Here is a 22,933-nt window from a genome sequence, read left to right as displayed (position 1 = left end):
TGGGTGCTGGAGACCATCACTGAGTTTCAGAAAGGCTGACCGTGGGGAGGCGGTGGTCTCCACTCTCACTAACCTGATGTACACAGATGTTACACTTATCACAGAACACCATATCATTCCCTTCTTCACTGTCTGGAGACCGGCACACATCACAGATCACATCTTCATCATACTCTATGCCTAGCCCTTCCTCTGTCTCAATAGCATGGTTCATATTTTCATGGCAATGGCGTTCCAGGACTTCTACTGTCTTTTCCATAAGATTCTCATCAACTGGCCCACAACCTGCACAGAAATACAAACAATCAATCAACCCATCAGTCAGCTGTCATTCCCAAATCACCTACTGTGAGCCCGGTGCAAGGATGGAGGGATTCTAAAAGATAAAACCATCTCTTCCCTGATCTAAAACAACCAGATTTCAAAGAATCTTTTACTAGAGCTATTCTAATATTTACCTATCATCACGTATTAGTGTTTGACACATGAAAGGAGAAATACATTTCACCACATTCCTTGTAAGATGTATTACTGACTCTTTCAGTTTTCTGTCCACATCCTAACCAGTCTCCTCCTAAATCTGTTTTCTCTTATTCCCACTGAGGGAGAAGATCCTACTGAGCTTTGTAATTTTGAACACTTTAATTTACAGCTTAATAAGGTAATTAGGATCACATAACTATTTGGACATAAATAATAATTCATTCTTAGCAAATGAGTCCCATTGAATGATTATATGAGGGAATTTTCACATAAAAAGGTATTAAGTCATAAAAGAAAATTCCAGGTTCTGTAAATGTCATTGTACATATGAAACATTTTGTTTTTCAAGCCCGACTTTTGAAAATATCCAATAATATTTTCCAACGGCAAACTATATATATAAAATAAACCTATTAGCATCCACAAAGGTCTAGCTGTAAATTCTGAAATTACCTTTTTTTGCCTCTTGATTCCTTTTCCTTCTATACTTTTAATTAAATAAAACTTTTAATTAAACAAAATCAACTTAATAAACCCAACTAAAAGATTCATATGGTGGACAGTGGCAACAACTAAACATACTTCTTTCTGGGGGGACTAATGATTTAGTGAGAGCACATATATATTTAACAGCTTATAAACTCAGGAACAATTCTGACAATGATTCAAACAAATTTACCCAAGTTTTCTACTTCATTTGTAATATAAGCTATACTAAGAGACTCTGGAATTCCAAAACAACCTTTTTAGTGTCGTAGCTACTTATGAAAGCAAAAACCACCTAGGTAGTATGTTTCATTTTTCCAGCCAAGACAAATCACACACTTTTTTTTTTCCTGGCGTGGAGGAGGATATTCCACTTGACCCCATATTGGTTACGTAAACTCTGACAAGTTATTTATCCTCTTCAGGGCTTAGTTTCCTTATCTATAAAATAAGGACAATCATATAAACTCACTGATTTCTTGTGAGGCTGAGATGAGGTAATGTTTGTACACTGCTTAGTATAGTGCCTGCTATGTAGTAAGCACTCAATTTTTAAAATTCCTTAATCTGAACCAAAAAATATGCTTAATTTAATGTTGGTTTTACAAGTTTATTTTAAGCTTTTATAAGCCTCACTACAATATCATTTACTCTACAGAGTAAGACTTGAGATAAGGCAATCCTTTTTTAAAATTCTTCCAAGCCTAAATGCAATGTGGTGTCTTGGATGGGATCCTGGAACAGAAAAAGATCATTAGTGGAAGAACTGATGAAACCTCAATAAAGTCTAGAATTTAGATGATAGTAATGTACCTGTGTTGGTTCCTTAGCTTTGACAAACGTACTGTGGGCAAGTGAGACATTATTCACATTAGGGGAAACTGAAACTGTGTGAGGGGTACATGGCAACTGTATTACGTCTACAACTTTTCTGTAAATCTAAAACTATTCTAAAATAAAAAAAGGCCATAAAAAAATCATCCAAAGGGAATTAACTGCAAAATACCAAAGGGACCTCATCATCAGGTGGTGTCATGCCGAAGGCAGGCCTGGAATGATCATAATGTATATAGATGTCATACGGTTCCTAAGCACAACTGCACGCTGAACCGTCAATCCACTCGATTAAGCTCTCATACTCTGACTTACCCCCTCTGTCAGTCTTTCATTCTCTTCCCTTTGTGGTTCTCACCCTAAACTGACACCCATTCTCTCCTTTTGGAAGGCAGAGCAAGAGAAGACATACAGTAAAAAGTTTTCAAAAGCAAGAAGTACTGGTTACTGACAGAATAACTGCCACCATCATGCCAAACCGGATGTAATACGATGTTAAGTTTTTATTCACATGCATTCAGACACCAACCTCAAAAGAAAGAAAAAAAGGGGAGGGAGGGAAGAAAAGGAGAACCGCTGATCCTTGTTGTGCTAACAATGAATAAACGTGATTCAAGCAAAAATGCAATCAAATGTATGCTTTACCGCATCTCCTACGGAGACTTAAATAAAACCACCCACAGAGTTCCAAAGGACCATTTGGACCTAAACACCGCTCAGGCTGAAGACTGGTCAAAGAGCTGTGTGTAAGCATAAAGTGAGTTTCCTTTCAGCCTAGCATTTCCCAGCACTGCCGGCACGGTACGGTACGGCATACCATCACTTTACCACTATCATTACGTGTACTTCCAAGTTTTGTTTGTTTGTTTGTTTGCCTTTGCTTCATTGAATTTTATTTTTCGAGACCTGCATGACAACTTCAGAACTCGCTAAAGGTAGTGAGATAGCTGAGAACTGCTTAGGGGAAGTTCTGCCCTAGGCCTTTCGTTCTCCTTCCGGCAGGAAATGACAAGTCTGGCATCAAGGCTCACCGGACACACCGACCTGTCGGGTGCAGCGGTGCTGCCTAATGCTGAAGTTAGAACTTCTGTCCACCCGGCAGAGACGGCAGAAGTGCTGCTGCCCCTGGCCCTGCCCACTGAGTGTTTTTCAGGGCTGAGCCAGGCACCAGCTTCAGAATCCTCAACGAGGAGTCCAATTAGCCATGATCACTCTCACAATCAGAACTGGAAAACAATCTTATAAAACCTACATGCCATCCCTGACCTGTGCTATTCACAATGAACAAGGAAAGAAAAGGTCAGATTTAAATGTTATTGCTCTATTTCAGTATATTTATGCATTTCAAGAAATGCCTCATTAAGGTAAGATCAAAGAGAAAAATAAATGAAAAGGCCAGAAAAGAAAAGAAGCCACAAGATGAAAGCAAGTTAAATGGTCCTGACAACTTAAAAAAAACCACGAGTCAAGTCAAGGAATAACTGAGTTGTAAGAAAAGAACTTACCCATTTCTGCGAGGTCTTCATTGAGTTCCTGGAGCCAGAAGATGTCCATGTCGTCTAGGTCATAGCGACACACGGATGCTGCCAACTCCATGATGTTGATGTAGCCAGGTTCTGTGCTTTCCGAGCTGGAGCAGCGGATGTACTTCCGGGGCCGCATAAACAGAACATCCTTTACTTTCTCAGCCACAACCCTAGAAAAGTGAAAGGAAGATACTGATAACAGTCGACAAATGACAGATTCTAGGGACTGACTGGGTGGGACCAACGGCACTCAGGCCATATGGTGGAGTTGAATGTTCTCCCTTGCCTCCATAGGGGGAGATCCCTTGCTCTGCCAACTGAGAGGCACGACAGATCCCTATCTAGAAAGTAAATGGTTCTACAGATTCAGTTTTGTCATCTGCCGTGAACATTCTGACTGCTAATGAGATATTTCAGTTACACTTATCGCTCCTGGGTCTCTATTATCATTCATTCTAATAATGTTGCATTGTGTGTTCTTGGTGCAATAGCTACCACGTTTGTTTAGAAGGGGGAACTGAGGAAGAGGTGATACCTGCACAAAGGCACAGCAGATTCCATACCAAAGATATATTTCAGCCAAAGTCATGATTTTCTGCCATGGAGGCAATACTGGACGGTGGTTAAGAGCACAGAGTATAGACTGGGGCGCCTGGGTGGCTCAGTTGGTTAAGCATCCAACTCTTGATTTGGCTACTAGCACAGAGCCTGCTTGGGATTCTCTCACCCTTTCTCTCTGCCCCTTCCCAACTTAAAAAAAAAGTACAGGCTATAGACTCACAAGCCTGGTTTTTCTGCCACTTACTCACATAGTCATCATGGGGAACTACTTTCTTTTTTTTAAATTTTTTAAGTTTTATTTATTTCGAGAGGGAGAGAGAGAGAGAGCGCACGAACGGGGTTGGAGCAGAGAGAGAATCCTAAGCAGGCCCCACACAGTGCAGAACCCGTTGTGGGGCCTGGACTCAGCAACCCTGAGATTATGACCAGAGCCGAAATCAAGAGTTGGCCGCTTAACCGACTGTGCCACCCAGGCACCCTGGGAACTACTTAGTTTCTATAAGGTTTGGTTTTCTTAGCTAAAAAGTAAGGACAGTAGTCATAAATTATGATACAATAATATTAAACTTGCAGGGCTATTATGACATGTGAAATAAATATATAAAGAGCTTAGCATAGTATATAGTAAAAAAAAAGATGTTTAATAATGCTATTGTTACTATATTTCTCGTTATTTTCACTATTTATGTAAATGAGGTGAAGCCTAAAGGCCACGGACTTATATAAACTTCAGGCATTTCCTAGCCATAAATGATAGTGACCATAAGTCTGGGCCAGGGTAACATGACAGGATGAAAGATTTCTGTTCCTCTATCAACTTCCCCAGCAAGCCTGAAGCAAACCTGTATTTCCTCTCACCCCTCCTGACACTTAGGAACCCAAGCCAAGGAAACCAAGCAAGGGAAGAAATAGAAGTTTCTCACCAATGACGTATTCTACAATCAATGTTTTAGATACTGCATGAAGCATCAGAATACAAACAAGAGGAAATCTGGATTCTTATTCTCTCGCAATTTTAGTTTATTTTTATTTTTTTAAGTAGGCTCGATGCCCAGTGTGGAGCCCAACGTAGGGCTTGAACTCAAGATGCTGAGATTGCTGAGATCAAGACCTGAGCTGAGATCAATAGTCAGACACTTAACAGACTAAGCCACCTAGGCACTCTTCCCTGGCAATTAAAAAATTTTTTTTTAATTTTTATTTATTTTTGAAAGAAGGAGAGACAGAGTGCGAGTGGGGGAGGAACAGAGAGAGAGGGAGACACAGAATCCAAAGGAGACTCCAGGCTCCGAGCTGTCAGCACAGAGCCCAATGCGGGGCTTGAACTCACGAACCGCGAGATCATGACCCGAGCTGAAGTCAGATGCTTAACTGAGCCACCCAGATGCCCCTAAAAAATTTTTTTTAATGTTTATTTATTGTTGGGGGGGAGAGGGAGACAGGGAGGGAGGAAGAGAGAGAGAGGCAGGCAGGCAGGCAGGCAGAGAGAGACTGAGACACAGAATCTGAAGCAGGCTCCAGGGTGTCAGCACAGAGCCTGATGCAGGGCTTGAACCCATGAGCCGTGAGATCATGACCTGAGCTGAAGTCATTTAACCAACTGAGCCACCCAGGTGCCCCATTCCCTGGAAATTTTAAAGAACACAGTGGACCCTCTAAAAAAGAGAGACAGAAATATGTACATATATCATAAAATGAAAACTGTTTCTCTGGAAGGCTTGTGGAGCCAGTTTCTTTACTCGAGAGTTACTATATATGTAGAAGGATTCATAAACATAAATGTATTCGTATAAAGACATGTAAGTATACATAGGCATAGTCCACCTTGTAAATATACAGTAAATATTTCTTCCTAAGCATTCTTCCACAAGGCTATGATCCCACATAATGTATGTTGAATAAAGTTAATAACTATATGCTTTTGCACACTTTAACTTTCCTACCATATGGAGTTTTTAAAGCCAAAGGCGACAAATATTTGAGGAAAAAAGCAGAACCCTAAAATATTTATTGAAGCTAAAAACTTGGGAACTGCTGACAGAGGCCTGCTTCCAACTGAAATGAACCCAACTGAAAAGGACAGGACATGCATATGAATTCTCCCAAGACAATGAGATTAAATATGCTATGCTTATTTGGTGCATGGCCTATGAGGTAATTACAGAATATCTAATTTTTTTCAAGATTCATCTTGTTCTAAAAGAAAGAATATTTTGCTAACTATTCATATTGATTGCCTCAAATTCTATGTGGAACAAGGTAGACTATAAATGTTCTTGACTTAAACTAACATGTTTATTAAGCTTCTGGAAGAAACCTCAGACTATGACTACACACACACACACACACACACACACACTATATATATATATATATATATATATATATATATATATTTTATACGTATATACATACATACACATATATATTTTTTAAAGTTTATTATAAGTAACCTCTACACCCAATGTGGGGCCTGAACTCATGAACATGAGATCAAGAGCTGCATGCTTCTACAGAGCCTGGAGCCTGTTTCCGATTCTGTGTCTCCCTCTCTCTCTGCCCCTCCCCTGTTCATGCTCTGTCTCTCTCTGTCCCCCCAAAAAATAAATAAACGTTGAAAAAAAAAAATTAAAAAAAAAAAAAAAAAAAAAAAAGAGCTGCATGCTTCTTTGACTGAGCCAGCCAGGTGCCCTGAAGGCAAATATATTTTATTCATTATTTATTTAAAGAAATTGGATGTTCTTTCGGCTCAGGTCATGATCTCACGGTTCGTGGGATCAAGCCCTGTGTCGGGTTCTGTGCTGACAGTGTGGAGCCTGCTTGGGATTCTTTCTCTCCCTCTCTCTCTCTGCCCCTCCCCCACTCACACTCTCTCTCCCTCCCTCTCTCTGCCCCTCCCCCACTCATGCTCTCTCTCCCTCCCTCTGTCTCTCTCAATAAATAAATAAGTGAAACTTAAAAAAAAAAGCCATCAGCCATAAAGGAAGAGATTAAAAAACGTGTTTATCACCAATATATAATAAACTCTTACAAATCAATTAGAAAAAGACAGACAAGTAGACAAGAAACTTGAATAGATACTTCACAAATAAGGCTATCCACATGGCAAGAAAACTTAACGGTTCTCAACCTCATTAGTTATCAGAGAAATGCAGATCGAAATCATAATTACTATTACCTACCAGAATGGCTAAACTTGGAAAGGCTGACCAAAAACTGACATTACTTAAGTGTTTGTAAGGAAGCAAACAGACCTCTCCTACACTGCCGGTGGGCGTGTGAATTAGTACAACCACTTTGGCAAACTACTCAGCAGCAGATATCCTAGCTGAACATCATACCCTAGGACCTAGTAAACCCACTCTGAGGAATATACTTAACAAAAAAGTAGACATATGTATGTCAAAGGAAGAAAGATGTCTATATTAGCTGAAAACTGGAAGTGATACAAATACCTATCAAGATCAGAATGGATAAATAAAATGTGGAATATTGACAAAATGGACTATGACACAGAAGTGAAGCTTAATAAACTAGTACATGCAACAGCATGGATAAATCTCACAACTGTTATGATGAACAGAACAATCTAGCCTCAATATCAAGTTCAAAAACTGTCACCTATGGAGAGGGAGGTCAGTTACTGGGCATGAGCAGGAGGGCTTCTGGGGTGTTGGTCACATTCTATTTTTCGATCTGAGTGGCAGTTAAACAAGTGTACTTCATTCATGAAAGTTCACTGAGTTATACAGTTATGCTCTGGTCACTTCTCTATGTGTATATTATACTTCAATGCAAGATTTATAATGATAATGATGACAATGACGTTATGTCACTCATCTTTTCATATGTAACTTGAACTAAAGGTCTGAATCTAAAGACCGAATCTATGGCAGCGAACATACTATAGACTGAAACGGTAATACTAAAGGCAAGGAAATGCACGGGTAAAGGTGAAGTTAATTCAAATCTCGCATGGAGAAATTTGTGTAGAGGGGAAGGTCTATGAGAATTAGTGAAAAATATTACTTTGGGATTTTTAAAATGCAGCTTTAACATCTTCAAGTACATACCACATGGCTGCAGCTGGGGAAAATTCCAGGATTATCCCTGGGTCATTTTCTTCTCTGGGCAATATATCCTAGGTATAGAGACATTCTTTGAATGGTCACCAGAACAACTGATCAAATCAGCAAAAGCTCATAAGCCCAGAGGTATGAGCAATTTTGCCAGGATGATGTTAAGTAAGGGCAGTTTTTGATTTGGATGCTCGAATGTAAATGAATGTTGTAATAACTTCGTGGGTGACTGACCTTTGGTGAAAGGACCCACAGCCACACCTGCTTAGCTCCATAGAAAAAAGACCTACCCACCGGCTCCTCAGGGTAGGCCAGGTTCACAGCATGTGAACACTGCTGTTTGACACTGAGGAGGCACCAAAAGAAAGCTGCAACTACTCTAACCTGACCGACGGCCTCCCCTATATATTATGCACAGTGAATCCTTAGTGTGTCTTTGGTTGATCTAAATATTTGGCAGGTAGAGACTATGCTTCATTTCCTGGAGTGGATTAGGATCATTTGTGAACAGCACAGAAATTGCACAATACTTTATCATTATGGATTTTTTAAAGGCTTGAAATAAATGTCTTAAAAGCTACCTAAATAGGAGCCCCTTTATATTACTATCTCTAGTAGTTCCCCAAATTTCTCCTTGTTAATCTGGCCACTCTGGGTTGACTGCCTCTCTATCAAACTCCACGCCTCATCTATGAAACAAAGGACAATTATAACCTCTGTGACAGCTGGTATTTTCAAAATCTCACATGCTCTTTTACAATGTGACTTTGCTACTCCCCCATCAAGTGGTGAAGTCTATTTCTCCTCTTCTTCAATCAGGGAGGGCTTACGACTGTTTCCACCGACAGAATATGGCAGAAGTGATGCTATGAGAAGTGCAAGGCCGGGTCTTAAAAGGAAATACACCTTTCACCTTATTGGCCGGAACACGCGCAGGTGCCTGAGGCCTGTAAGAAGTCTGTCTGTGCTGAGACTGTTGTGCTGTGAGGAAACCAAAACGCATGGAGAAGCCATGTACGGTCTACGTCATCCCAGCCCAGGTGACAGACATGTTAGTGAATAAGCCTTCAGATGATTATAGCCCCCAGCTGCTGAGTCACCCCCAAATTTCAAGTCTTGCTGGATGAGGCCGTAGATATCACGGAGCAGAGACAAGCCATCTCCACTCTGCCCATCCGATTTCCTGACCCACAGAATCCATGAGTGTAACATAGCTGCTTGAAGCTGCTAAGTCTGGGGGCAATAGTAAGTGGGAAAGCCACCGGAGGGCTGCTTTAAACTTTAAGATGTGTGTATGAAGGCGCTCTCTACATTGTGCTTCTGACGGAGTCTCATAATTGAAAGCAAGAGTGGCAGACTGGTGCCGCATGAAACGGAACAGGAAAGGAAGTGTGGGGAGAGTGGGGCAAGGAGAACAGGGGAGGTGAGAGAGGCAGGATGATGAAATGGAGCAGTGGAGCGGGAGGCAGGCTTGGGCTCCCATTTATCATCAGGGACATTCTTCCTTTGACTCACTATATGGAATCTGAGTATCTTTTGAAAGTAGGGTCAAGAAGATCTCCTTTAATACTGAGTCTGGGGTATGAGGCAAAGAAGAATCAAAGACAGCTCCAAGAATTTTGGCTCGAAAGACTGAAAAGACACAGCACAAAGAATGGATCTGCCATCAGTTAAACACAGGAAACTACAGGTGGAGCTAGTTTGGGAAGAAGATCAATAGTTCAGTTTGGGACATTTGAAGTCTCAGATGCCTACTGGACATCCAAATGGAGATGCTGAATTGGTGGTTATATATTTGAGCCTGGAATTTAGTGAAGAAAGTGCTGCTCTCCATAGTCCAGTTAGTTCAATGTTTACATTCCAAAAAGAAATAGGGGCCTGTCTGAATATCTATCCAAAATATCTAAAAGAGGAATATCTGAATATCCCTCTTTAAGTATCATTAGTGATTGATAATAAACTGTTAAGTGAAAAAAGCAAGTTCTAGAACATTCCCATTTATATATATATATATATATATATATATATATATATATATATATATAGACAAGCGTGTGTATAAGCATATATACAATGCAGTTGATGTTTTGTATTCTGATTCATTTTTGTTTTCACAATAAGTCAGTAATTCATCTATAATTAAAAGCATACATACACACACACACACACACACACACACACATTAAATACATCAACCACTTGCATGTCATAGAAATTATAATGCATGCTTCCTTTCAACCAAACATGAAGCACTGTTTTCCTTCCACTGTAACCTTGTGGCAACAGAAACTATTTAAATATACAAATGAAAACCTTAAACAAAAAAAAAATGATCTGAAGCTTGTTTATTGTTGACTAGCATAAAAAAATATCCATGGTCTACCTAAAAACATGTAATGAAGTTAACACCAACTTCATTTGTTGAACTTGCTTTCAAAAAGTTCCTTGTGGTAGTCAACAGACTTATCTCAACAGCTGTAACTTACAGTGCAAGCTGGCTCTGTGATTGTCTGCACCTTTCCCCTCAACTGCCACACACCCTGCACTATGCTAAAGAAACAACTGCAGAAAGGACAGTGCAACAGAGGGAAAGATCTGGCTTGAAAACCAGAACAAAGATTCTGAAATATGCTTCACTTACTCTGCTGTATCACTTTCCCCTCCTTTTCAGTTATGACAGCCCCAAGGATCAGGTCAATTAACTTCTATATATCCAAAATTACTTAAGTCCATTAGGAAATAAAATTCTGAAGCATTCTGACAATCTTGTGGATCAGGTAATAAATAAAAAGCAAGTGTTTAGCTTATTAGTATTTAAGTTTCTCTAGCCGACTGATTAATCTGTCTGCAGGCAATTAGGCAAGTAACTGAAACACAAACATTAAAAATATTACTATTGTGACAGATTGAAGAGGGTCACATATCATCTGATATTCCTTCTGTCGAGAGGTAGGGTCTATTTCTCTCCCCTTCAGTTCGGGAGCTCTCTGTGACCTGCTCTAATAACATATGGTGGAAGTGGGGTGCCTGGCTGGTTCAGTCGGTACAGAGCAAGGCTCCTGATCTCAGGGTCATGAGTTCAAGCCCGCGTTGGGCATGGAGCCTACTTAAAATAAAAATCAGCGGGGCGCCTGGGTGGCGCAGTCGGTTAAGCGTCCGACTTCAGCCAGGTCACGATCTCACGGTCTGTGAGTTCGAGCCCCGCATCAGGCTCTGGGCTGATGGCTCGGAGCCTGGAGCCTGTTTCCGATTCTGTGTCTCCCTCTCTCTCTGCCCCTCGCCCGTTCATGCTCTGTCTCTCTCTGTCCCAAAAATAAATAAAAACGTTGAAAAAAAAATTAAAAAAAAAATCAGAATAAATTAAAAAAAAAAAAAAACTACGGTGGAAATAATACTATGCGAGTTTCTGAGCCCAGGTCTTGAGACTAGCAGCTTCCACTTGTTATCTCTTGGAATACTCACTCTTGGAGCCCAGAGGTGCTATGTAAGAAGTCAAATTATGCTGTTGAGAGATCATGTGGAAAGGTCCTAAGACTATATGGGAATTTGGGCAGTGCAGGTCACAGCATCAACTATAGGGTTACATTGGTGAATAGTATCAGTAAGGTCCCTGCGCTCACAGAGCTTTGAGTTTGTAATGGCACTATCAAAGAGTAGCAGAGAAATGCTAGGTGCTCACCAAACTGTTTCGTTTTCCATCTAGGCACAAAGCAAGACTGCACCCCCCAGCCTTCTCTGCAGTCAGGTGGGCCAAGTGAGTGAGCTCTGGCCAATGGAATATAGGTGGATAAGCCACTTCAAACCCTAGCACCCCCAAAATCTACCTGTATAACCCTCCACATTGTCTTTTCTTTTCCTGCAGACTGGATTTAGAATTCTGTGGGGAAAGATGGGAGTAGAAATGGACCTAGCCAACAGAGAAGCCACTCATAAAAAAGCCTGAGTCCCTGAAGGACTGACTACATGGGGCAGAGGTGACTCACATCCCAACCTACACTGGATGGAGATAAGTGCAATACATAAAACCTTCACTGTGTTAATACGCTGAGACTTTGGCGGGGGGGGGGGGAATGTCTGTTATAGTAAATGGCCTATCTGGACTAATACAAAGAAGAACCTGTAAAGAGTTACTTCCCAATATTTTCATGTATGTTTTAACTTAAATAACTGGAGTAGTCCCCCTTTGTCTGTGGTTTCCCTTTCCACGGTTTCAGTTACCCACAGTCAACAGTGGTCTGGAGGGATATGATCCTCTTTCTGATGTATCATCAAAAGGTCAATAGTAGCCTAATGCTATGTCACGATGCCCATGTCATTCACCTCATTTCATCTCATCAAGTAGGCATTTTATCATCTCACATCATCACGAGAAGGGTTAGATATTTTGAGAGAAGACAGCACATTCACATAACTTATATTATAGTATGTTGTTGTAATTGTTACATTTTATTAGTTATCTTAATCGTTTACTGTACCTAGTTTAGAAATTAAACTTTATCGTAGGTGTGTATGTATAGGAAAAAACATAGCATACATAGGGTTTGGCACTATCCAGTTTCAGGCAACCAGTAGGGGTCTTGGAATGTATCCCCAGTGAATGGGGGGTGGGGGACTACTGTATTGTATTGCGTTAGATTCATTCTTAAATTTCTCTAACAAATTTATGTTTTAGAATATTTTCTCTAGAGAAGTGAGATTTCTACCAGTAGAAAATAAAGTTACTAACTGATTAGGTTTTCATTTTACTAAACCAACATGGACGAGCTGATCCAAAATAACGTATTAGAAGAGTTTTGCTTTTACATTCTGATATTACTTACATCCTATTGTGAACTGCTAGAGTCTTTATTAAAAACCTTTAGCATAGAATTAAGGAATGTCATCATGCTCTTGATGCACACTGATTTACGATTTTTTAAATTTTGGAAGGTGGGAAGAATGTTTACAATTAAACAATTCACATTTCTTCTTTATATGAAAGTAATACATGATCACTGAAGATACTGGTTTTCAGTTTAAAAGCAATCATTCTAAGGTCTAATTATAAAGCATTTACATTTGTTTAGATTTGGCAGTTATATTAGAGGAAAACACTTTTATTTGTGGCTTTTGAGAGTAAAGCTACTATCTTCTTTTTTTAAAGTAGGCTCCATGCCCAGTGTGGCACCCAACGCAGGGTTTGAACTCACGACCCTGTGATCAAGACCTGAGCCGAGATCAAGAGTTGGGATACAACCGACTGGGCCATCCAGGTGCCCCATAAAGCTACCATCTTTTAATTAAAAAACTGTTCAAATATTCTCTCAATGTGTAAATAACTCAACTGTTACCACGCACCTCCTTAACTGGTAGGAGGTTTGTAATCTATGAAAACAATACTGAAGACATATAAAAAGAAACACTAACGCAAAAAGTTAGAAAATTAGCCAATAAAAAGGAACACAAATACTGTTCTGTCTTACAGTGTGGGGGAAAAAAGTAACATAGTTGGACAGAGTGAAGTATAAATAGAGAAATCAGCATCTCAAGTCAAAGTAGGAAAACATTTTTTAAAGTCACCTTGGTAGATTTGTGAAAGGAGGGATTTGTAAAAATAGGACTGGGATTACTTGGCAATTCAAGAATTGTGTTTTCTTCCACAGCGGCATGGCACCGAGGTGGGGGGGGGGCCTGGGGTCTCGCGCCTATCACTTTCTAAAAGAAGGCTGGCTCAACAAATGAGCAGGGACACACGGACGTCCACATGTGACAGAATGAAGCTGGGCCTTAACACTCCACAACATATACAAAAGTTAACTCAAATGGATCGAAGACGCAAGTGTAGGAGATGAAACTATAAGATTCTTGGGAGAAAACAGGTGCAAAACTTCAAAATCTTGGTTTAGGCAATGATTCCTTAGATATGACACCAAAAGGGGAAGCAACCAAAGCAAAAAACAAACTAAACTTCATCAAAACTAAAAACTTCTGTGCTTCAAAGGACACTACCAAGAAAGTGAAAAGACAACTCATAGAATGAGAGAAATTATTTGTAAATCATGTGTCTGATAAGAGACTTATATCCAGAATATGTAAGGAACTTTTAGAACTCAGTAACAAAACAAACAGCCCAATTTTTAAAATGGAGAAAAGATCTGAATAATTTCTCCAAAGAAAAAATATATACGAGGTATGTATGAATGTAGTATATAAAAATGGGACATTCCAAAACCGCTGGTCACCAACGGGTCAACAGGGGACTCTGTTGCCTTGTTCACCAACGGGTCAGATTTTTAGCAGCTGAGGGCATCTATTCCAAAATGAATGTGATGAAACATAAAGAAGTAAAGACGAGGTGATTCACTTTGGCTGTCTGAACAGCAGTGTTTCATAGGAAGAGAAAAAAAAAATCACACAAAGGCTTCTTTTTGTAATAAAGTAGAAAAGCTCTCTTTCAAAAAGAATATACACGTGGCTAATAAGCACATGAAGAAAAGATGCTCAACATCATTAGCCATTAGGCAAATGCAACTTAACACTATGGAGAGATCTGCTTTATATCCACCAGGATGGCTATAATCAAAACGACAGGCAATAACAAGTGTTGCTAAAGACACGGAGAAAATGAAACCCTCATATATTGCTGGTAGGAATAGAAGATACAGATGCTCTGGAAAACAGTTTGACAGTTCCTCAAAATGTTAAAGACACAGTTACCACAGGACTCAGTAATTCTACTCCTAGGTACATGCCCACGAGAAATGAAAACTAAGTCCACTCAAGAACTTGTACAAGAATGTTCACAGCAGCATTATTTATAATAGTTAAAACATGGAAACAATCCAAACATCCATCGACTGATGAACAAACTAACAAATATGGTATATCCATACAATGGAATATTATTTGGCCATAATAAGTTAACGAAATACTGATACATACTACTACTACGTGGATAAACCTTGAAAATGTTATGCTGCATTAAAGAAGTCAGACTCAGAGGCTACACACCGTATGATTCCATTTATATGAAATGTCCAGAAAAGGCAAATCCATCGAGACAGAAAGTGGGTTAGTGGTTGTTATAGACTGAATTGTGTTCTCCCAAAATTTTAATGTTGAAGCTCTAACTCCCAGTGTGACTATAGTTGAAGATGGGGCCTATCAAGAGATAACAAAGGTTAAGTGAAGTCATAAAGTGGGGACCTAATCTTGATAGGGCTGGTGGGTCCTTATAAGAAGAAAAAGAGATGCCAGATCTTGACTTCTCTTTCTGTCTCTCCCCCACCCTCTGTGCACACAGAGGAAAGGCCACGTCAGAATCTTAAAAAAAAAAAAAAAAAAAAAAAAAAAAAAGGCAAGCTGCACATTTATAAAAATACATGATGGTCATGTGACAAACCTGAAACTAGACTTGACTGAAGAACTTAGTGAAATCCCCCTACCTCCCAATTTCCTATTTAAAAAAATTTTAAAGTTTATTTAGAGAGAGAGAGAGAGAGGGAGAGAGAGAGAGCAAGTGAGAGAGAGCGAGCGCCAGCATGAGAGGGCTAGGGGCAGAGAAAGAGGGAGACAGAATTCCAAGCAGACTCCTTGCTGACACAGCACAGAGCCCAATGCGGGGCTTGAACTCATGAACCACTACATCATGACCTGAACTGAAAGAGTCAGGTGCTTAACTGACTGAGCCACCCAGGTACCCACCCACCCCAATTTCCTAGTTTGATCTATTAAAGTTTACTTGCTGGTTGTAGGTTTCCTTACAATAAACTCTTTCCATCAAGTGCTTGAGAAAGTGAAAAAATCTTTTCACTTTTAGTATAGGAAATACAAGTGGTTAAAAGAGAAGGTTTATTATTAGCCCTTCCTACTTACTGTTATTCCCTGATCTTCTTTGTTTTTATGCCCTTCCCTTCCTAACGTCATCTTTGCTTTTCTTACTTGTAATGTATTTTGGTTCTTCACTAATTTTCTTTCCTAACATCCACTCATTTTCCTCTTTGTTTTTGTCCTAGTCTCCTCACATCAATAAGTGTGCGTTGAAAACCTCCTATTTGACAACAGGAGCTCTGCTTTTAGGTAGCTTATAGTCACATCTTGTTGTCTTTCCTTTCTCTTCTCATCACGCATTTCTGTGCCTTCCTGTGCCCACTATCACATTTTCTTACCCATTTTTATGCTCCTCTATTTGTGATGACTGTTCATATGTATATAGGCTTCCCAGTGTTACTGCTATGGTATATGAAAATGCGGACAAGAAGGACATGAAAATGTCTGACTCTTGTGTTCACTCATGATGCTGCACTGATTTTGAGGAGACAGGAGATGGCGTTGATGACGACGGAGCTAGTGAGGCTCAGGAAACGTGCTGGGCAAGACTGTGGAGCTTTCTCTCTCCATGGGTGGAGTGGCCTGAGCTCGGGCTTCTAGAAGTGATCTGACAAGTGTTTCCGGGGCATGACGAGGACCTAAAAACCTGAGGCGAGGGGCACAGAATTCAAGGATGTAACTGCTGCCCTTTAGGAACCTAACATGTGCCAGAAAAAGATAAGATGTACAATAAGGTAATTCTCATAGTGAGCAGTGGGTCCCACCAGTCCCCTTATCTGGTGCTTTTCCTTCCATTCCTTCCTTCTTTTCTGCACTCAAAACTCATACCAAGCATTTTATTTCATGCCAGCCTTTGCGCAAAGCACTGGGAAACACAAAGACCAATATGAAAAAATGGCTTCCAAACCAGTCATTACTCTTTTTTAAAAAAAAATTTTAATGTTTGTTTGTTTGTGTGAGAGAGACAGACCGAGAGAGAGATCGATTGGGAGCGGGGGAGGGGCAGAAAGAGAGGGAGACACAGAATCCGAAGCAGGCTCCGGGCGCTGAGCTGTCAGCACAGAGCCCAACACAGGGTTCAAACTCACGAACCGTGAGATCATGACCTGAGCCAAAGTGGAACACATTACTGACTTAGCCACCTAGGCACCCCAGTCATCGCTCTTGAGGAGCTGAACTTACTCCTTTCTCTGGCAGAAAAGTCCTCTCCTACTTAAACTTTCTTCTCAAGTCTTTGTAAATGAAGGTTATGTGCTTATAGTCAACCCGATATTCCAGTTTCATCCCTTTTCATTTGGGTTTATGCATTTCACAGACTGTATGTTTTGGCCTTCTATTTACAGATGCTATCACGACAAGGCCCCTATAAAATGAAGCAACTTCTAATGGGATTATATATTAATAGGTTTCTTACAAGGTTATGTCATTAATGTTGTTTCTCTTCAAAGACTAGTAAATGCTAGTAGACTTGGAAATCCTAGTCTCTAAAACCTTACCACAAGTTCAGATCGGACTTCAAGATAGTTTAACCCTGCGAATGGGCACATATTATATCCCTAAATAAATGAGCTTGACTTTAACTACTGGCCTACCCTAGCCTCAGACCATCTGCCACTGGTGGCAGTATATGACTCTGTATTATAAATGTATCATTACCCATTCAAAGTCTCTCCCCAGCCAGCACACAGATAACCGTAAGATCATTCATTCCTTAAGTCAAAGCAAGTACCTGACAGAAGGCTGTGGAATATTGTCTGGACTGGCTGGTACCTGGACTCCCTTTTCCCATTCTTCCTTCCATGTATCCGCAAAGAGGTAATAGCTGTCAGGGCTAATATGATGAGAATCTGGAAGTTTCATGGCACTGATGAGGTCCTTCCGGAATACCTGAGAAGACATTGTACACATCTTGAGAAGACCATCACTACGAAACTAAAACCATTTAATGTTCTCCTTTTAAAAAGACTATCCTCACCCACTCTACACTTCAACAAGAGACACCTTTAACTTCCTAAATGGCCAGATCAACTTTTATTTGGAAAGTGTTTGAGGTACCGACAGGGGAGCCAGTTTGTTCTGAATTTAATAAAGAGTAAAGAAATTCTTCTTGGAGTGGCTGGGCAGCTCAGTCGGTTGAGTGTCCAACTCTTGATTTTGGCTCAGGTTATGATCACACCATTTGTGAGATCGAACCCCACATCGGGCTCTGCACTGACAGCATGGAGCCTGTTTGGGATTCTCTCTCTCCCCCCCCTCCCCTGCTCGCTTTTTCTTTCTCTCTCTGTCTCTCAAAATAAATAAATAAACTTAAGAAAATTCTTCTTGAATTATTTCCGAGGGCTCTTTGAATTTAAATCAACAATACAGGTTACTCTAAAACTGGATAAAACAAACAACCCTTTAATGCTCTCAAATTAAGCAATAAGTATCCTTTGATAACTTATAGTTATTTATTTAGCCATCACTTTATTTTTTAATTATTTACTCAGACACATAGAAAAGTTACAGAAATAGTACAGAGTTCCCCTTCATACAGTTTCTTCTAATGTTAATATCTAACATAACCAAAGTACAATTACCTAAACCAGAAAATTAATATTGCTGTAATACTATTAATTAAGCTACAGACCTTATTAAAATGTTACTGATTTTCCCATTAATGTTCTTCTGTTCCAGAATTCAATCCAGAATCCCACATTGCAATTAGTTGTCATGGCTCCTTAGTATTCTCCAGTATGTGAGGCTTTTTCAGTCTTTCCTGGTCTTTCAAGACCCTGACACTTTTGAAGAGTACTAGTCACGTATTTTACAGAATATCCCCACAATTTGGGTTTGAATGATGTTTTCTCATGATTAAAGCTATTCGCTTTTGGCAAGAACACCACAGAAATGATGCTGTGCCTTTCTTGTTCCATTTTATCAGTAATGTATAATGCCAACGTCCTGTCAGTGGTGATATTAAACTTGATCGCTTGGTTAATGTAGTGTCTTGCTGGTTTTCTCCACTGTTAGGTTACTGTATTTCCCTTTGTAATTTATAAATATCCTAGAGGAGATACTTTGAGATTATAAAAATATCCCATTTCTCCTCAAACTTTAGCATCCACTGGTGGATAACTTGCCTGCAACAATTATTACTGTGGTGTTCTAATGGTGATTTTCTATGTCTCTCAGTCCTACATTTATCGATTGGAATTGCTCTGTAAGAAAGATCTGTCCTTTCTTCCCCCTTATTTTTCAATTGTTTAGTTAGATGATTATAGACTTGTAAATATTTCTTTATTCTTCCAGTTATAATCTAGTATTAGTGTTATTTATTTTGTTGCTCAAATTGTTTCACCTTTGATCACTAGGAGCTCTTTTGGGTTGCCTAGCATCTGTGCTCTTTCAATGCATCCCATCCTTTTTTGAGTATTTCCTTAATTCTTTACCTTACAACATGTTCCAGGCACGTTTGTATCTTCTAACTGCTTATAAAAGCTATTGATCTTGTATGTTAACTTCACTGAATTCTTTTATTACTTGCGTTAGTCTTATCATTGATTTTCCTATGGTTTTCCAGATATATTATCATATCATCTGCAAACAGAATTTCATATCTTCTTTACCTAGTCTTCTGTCTCTAATTGGTTTCTCTTGTTTAATGGAATTGGCAGATATTGCACTAACATTTGGAATAGTATTGGGGATAGTGGACACATCTGCCTTCTTCCTGAAATTGGGGGAAATGCATCTAGTGTTCTCTATCAACTAAGATACTAGGTTGAGGACCTAGTATATACACCTAGTGTATGGTGTATATACATTGTATATATGTTAAATTATCTTACAGTTCCTTTTTTCTTGAATGTTTTCGAAGGCCTGGGTACTGAATTTTGTTAAAGGCTTCTTCAGTGAATATGAGAATAATTATATAATTACTTTCCTTATATATTAATATACTGTATGATAATATTGTATTTCTTAATACCAAACAAATTCTGCATTTCTGGAATGAATGCTATTTGGTCATGGTATACCTTCTTACTATGGTTTTGTATTCTGTCTTCCGTTATTTACTATTTCTATATCATATTCATGAGTGATATTTATCTGAAGTTTTTTTTTAATTGCCTTTGTCTTTTAGGTTTAGGTATCCATGTTATGCATGTTTCATAAAAAGAATTAGAACATTTTCCTTCTGTTAACAATGCTCTAGAATAATCTGAGAATTACTGGGACTAACTGGTCCCTATGAAACCATCTGGACTTGGTGCTTTAAAAACTTTTTTTTTTTTAACGTTTACTTATTTTTGAGAGAGGGAGAGTGAGAGAGAGAGAGTGAGAGAGTGCGCGCAAGTGGGAGGGGGCAGAGACAGAGGGAGACAGAGAATCGGAAGGAGACTTCAGGCTCCGAGCTGTCAGCACAGAGCCCGACATGGGACTCAATCCCACGAACTGTGAGATCATGACCTGAGCCAAAGTTGGACGCTCAACCGACTGAGCCACCCAGGTGACCCTGGACTTGGTGCTTTTATTGTGCAGTAGTTCCTAATAACATACTCTACTTATTCTTTGGAAATTGATCACTTTAAGCTTTCTACTTAGTCTAATGGAGTCAAGTTTGGTAATCTGTATTTTCATAAGAGTTATCTATCTTATCCAGTTTTTCAAATTTATTTCTGCAGAGGCTTGCAAAGTATAGGGAGGTCTACTTTGGACAGAAGTGTGGGATCATAAAAATGATGGTGCATATAGAAACTGTGAAAAGCAATATTAATAATTAATGGGGTAATTATGATTTTTCTATGCACTTTAAACATTTTGGTCAACATATTAGAAACTCTCTTATTGTTGGCTATAAGTGTATATAAAAATGAAAAATATAATATTTATTTAGTATACTGTAATTAAACAATGGAAACATTGAGAACTTAAGTTAATATTTATTTAATGATTTATCAAGAGTGGGTGGGACAATGCTCACCTTTTTCTGATCATAAATTTAAGATATGGAACAAACATCTGAGATGGAATGTTTTCAACTAATCATTATTTTTAAAAATCTATGATTGCAGGGGCGCCTGGGTGGCTCAGTCGGTTAACCGTCTGACTTCAGCTCAGGTCATGATCTCACGGTTTGTAGGTTCGAGCTCTGCATTGGGCTGTGTTCTGACAGCACAGAGCCTGGAGCCAGTTTTGGATTCTGTATCTCTCTCTCTCTCTGCTCTTCCTCCCTTGCTTGTGCTCTCTCTCTCTCCCAAAAATAAATAAACATTAAAAAATTAAAAAAATCTATGATTTTGGTTTGTATTTCCCCTTTCACCCAAGAGTTGTTTAATAGGTTTTAAAGTTTCCATAGGAAAGGACCTTCCTGTTTTTGTTAGTAATTTCTGATTTTACTGCGTTGTGACCAGAATTTTTGTTTACATCATGTCTACATAATGGAAATGTTTTTCCTTGTGACTTAATATTTGATCACTCTGTAAGTGTACCACAGACATTTGAGGAGGTGTATTGTCTATTATTTCTAATATCAAGGGTTAGAGTTTGGTAGATATTAACCAGATGTACCTTACTGCTTAAGTTGTTTAGATCTTCTATATCCTCACTTATTTTTTTGTTCACTTAATCTGAGACTGAGAGAAGTGTATGAAAGCCCCCTATGGTTGGTGTGTTTCCACCTACGTCTCCTTGACTCTTCTATAGTTTTTGCTCCAGAAAGGTGGTTGCTGGGTTATTCAGTGCACAAATACTCTGAAGTATTACATCTTCATGGTAAGTTGTAGCTTTTAACATAAAAAAGTCTTCTTTGGGGCACCTGGGTGGCTCAGTAGGTTGAGCGTCCGACTTTGGCTCAGGTCATGATCTCACAGTTCGCAAGTTTGAACCCAATGTCAGGCTCTGTGCTGACAGCTCAGAGCCCGGAACCCACTTCGGATTCTGTGTCTCCCTCTCTCTCTGCCCCTCCCCCACTCACACTCTATCTCTATCAAAAATAAACAGACTCAAAGAATGTTAAAAAGTCTTCTTTGTTTTGGGGGCTTGATTTCTACTTTGTCTACTATCAGGCTCACTCCTCCTCCTACCGTCCTCCTGGTATACCTTTGTCCATCTCTATTTTTAGCCTTCCTGAGTAGGTGTTTTAGGTATATTTTTGTATACAGCATATAGTTGCGTCTTGTTTTGTGAGCCAAAATAATATTTTTCTTTAATAGCTGTTAAGCCCATTCATATTTACTGGCATGACTCAGATGTTTGGTCTCAACTGTCATATTTGATAATTACATGTGTTATATTTCCTTGTGCATCTTTCTCCACCAGATGCGTATTCTTTGCTCTTTTAATTACAGTATTTTTTTTTTGCATTTAAGGTTCATATTTTTATTCTATTTGTTATCTTTGTACTTAGATCTTTAAAAAAATGCCCTTAGTTTCATTGTCTTTTTTAACCTTTTACTATCTGGTTTATCAGTTTTTATTGCTCTCAGTGAACTCCTCAGAGGTGAGGAGGATAGGAATGAAATGTCTACTGTGGCAGCCAAGAGGATCCCAGCACGAGCCTTAACCTTATCCCTGGCAAGGGAGCCCTAGCTGTGTGATAATTTCAAAGGACAGAGATAGAGGATGATCATGTGAGTACAGCTACAACTTGGACTCAGGGAAACAAAGAGATTCTTCATAGCTCATTTTCTGTACCCTAAGTACAATTAGGCACTGACAATATGGGAACCATGATCCATCTAAAGTTTGACGTACTGTCATCCTCTGGTTCAAAGGGTCCCTGGGTGACTAAGGGGCACAGAAATATGCTTACCAGCCTGGAAACATAACTTAAATGGCCGAAGCCTAAGCTTTGTGATTCTGCCTTTTCAACAACAGAAAAAAGCATGCCATGAGATTGTAAGCTAAGCTGGCAACGATTTCAGTGATGAAGGCCCAGTTGAGGTCTAAGCAATGAGGGAATATACTTTTACATAAAAGTATACATACACTGGTCTATACGTCATCTACTAATTTCTAATTCTAAAAAAATTCAACCAACCACTGGCAGGCTGAAGGTAAACATGTGCAAATTTCTGGAAGGTCAAAGGAAAAAAATGCTATCAATCAAACATTTTAGCCTTTAATGCTAATAAAGGTTCTCTGAGGAGAAGCGCTGTTCAAATTCTGTGT

The 22,933-nt window shown here is 39.3% G+C and overlaps 1 protein-coding gene across 6 annotated transcripts in view; it reads right to left on the bottom strand.

Moving 5' to 3' along the window:
- The window catches only part of JADE3 (jade family PHD finger 3), a 135,824-nt gene that overhangs the window by 27,667 nt on the left and 85,224 nt on the right, over positions 1 to 22,933 (bottom strand). For all 6 annotated transcript variants that reach the window (XM_045050418.1, XM_023249517.2, XM_023249516.2 and 3 more), the window contains 3 exons: positions 17,508 to 17,665; positions 3,309 to 3,499; positions 74 to 285 (listed from right to left, as the gene is read on the bottom strand). In XM_045050418.1, the coding sequence (XP_044906353.1) occupies positions 74 to 285; positions 3,309 to 3,499; positions 17,508 to 17,665 (561 nt within the window). The remainder of the gene's footprint in view (positions 1 to 73; positions 286 to 3,308; positions 3,500 to 17,507; positions 17,666 to 22,933) is intronic.

Source organism: Felis catus, chromosome X, assembly GCF_018350175.1.
Source record: "Felis catus isolate Fca126 chromosome X, F.catus_Fca126_mat1.0, whole genome shotgun sequence".
Classification (NCBI taxonomy): Eukaryota; Metazoa; Chordata; class Mammalia; order Carnivora; family Felidae; genus Felis; species Felis catus.
Note: the sequence above shows the minus strand (reverse complement) of the source record. Positions and strands in the feature narration are given on the sequence as shown.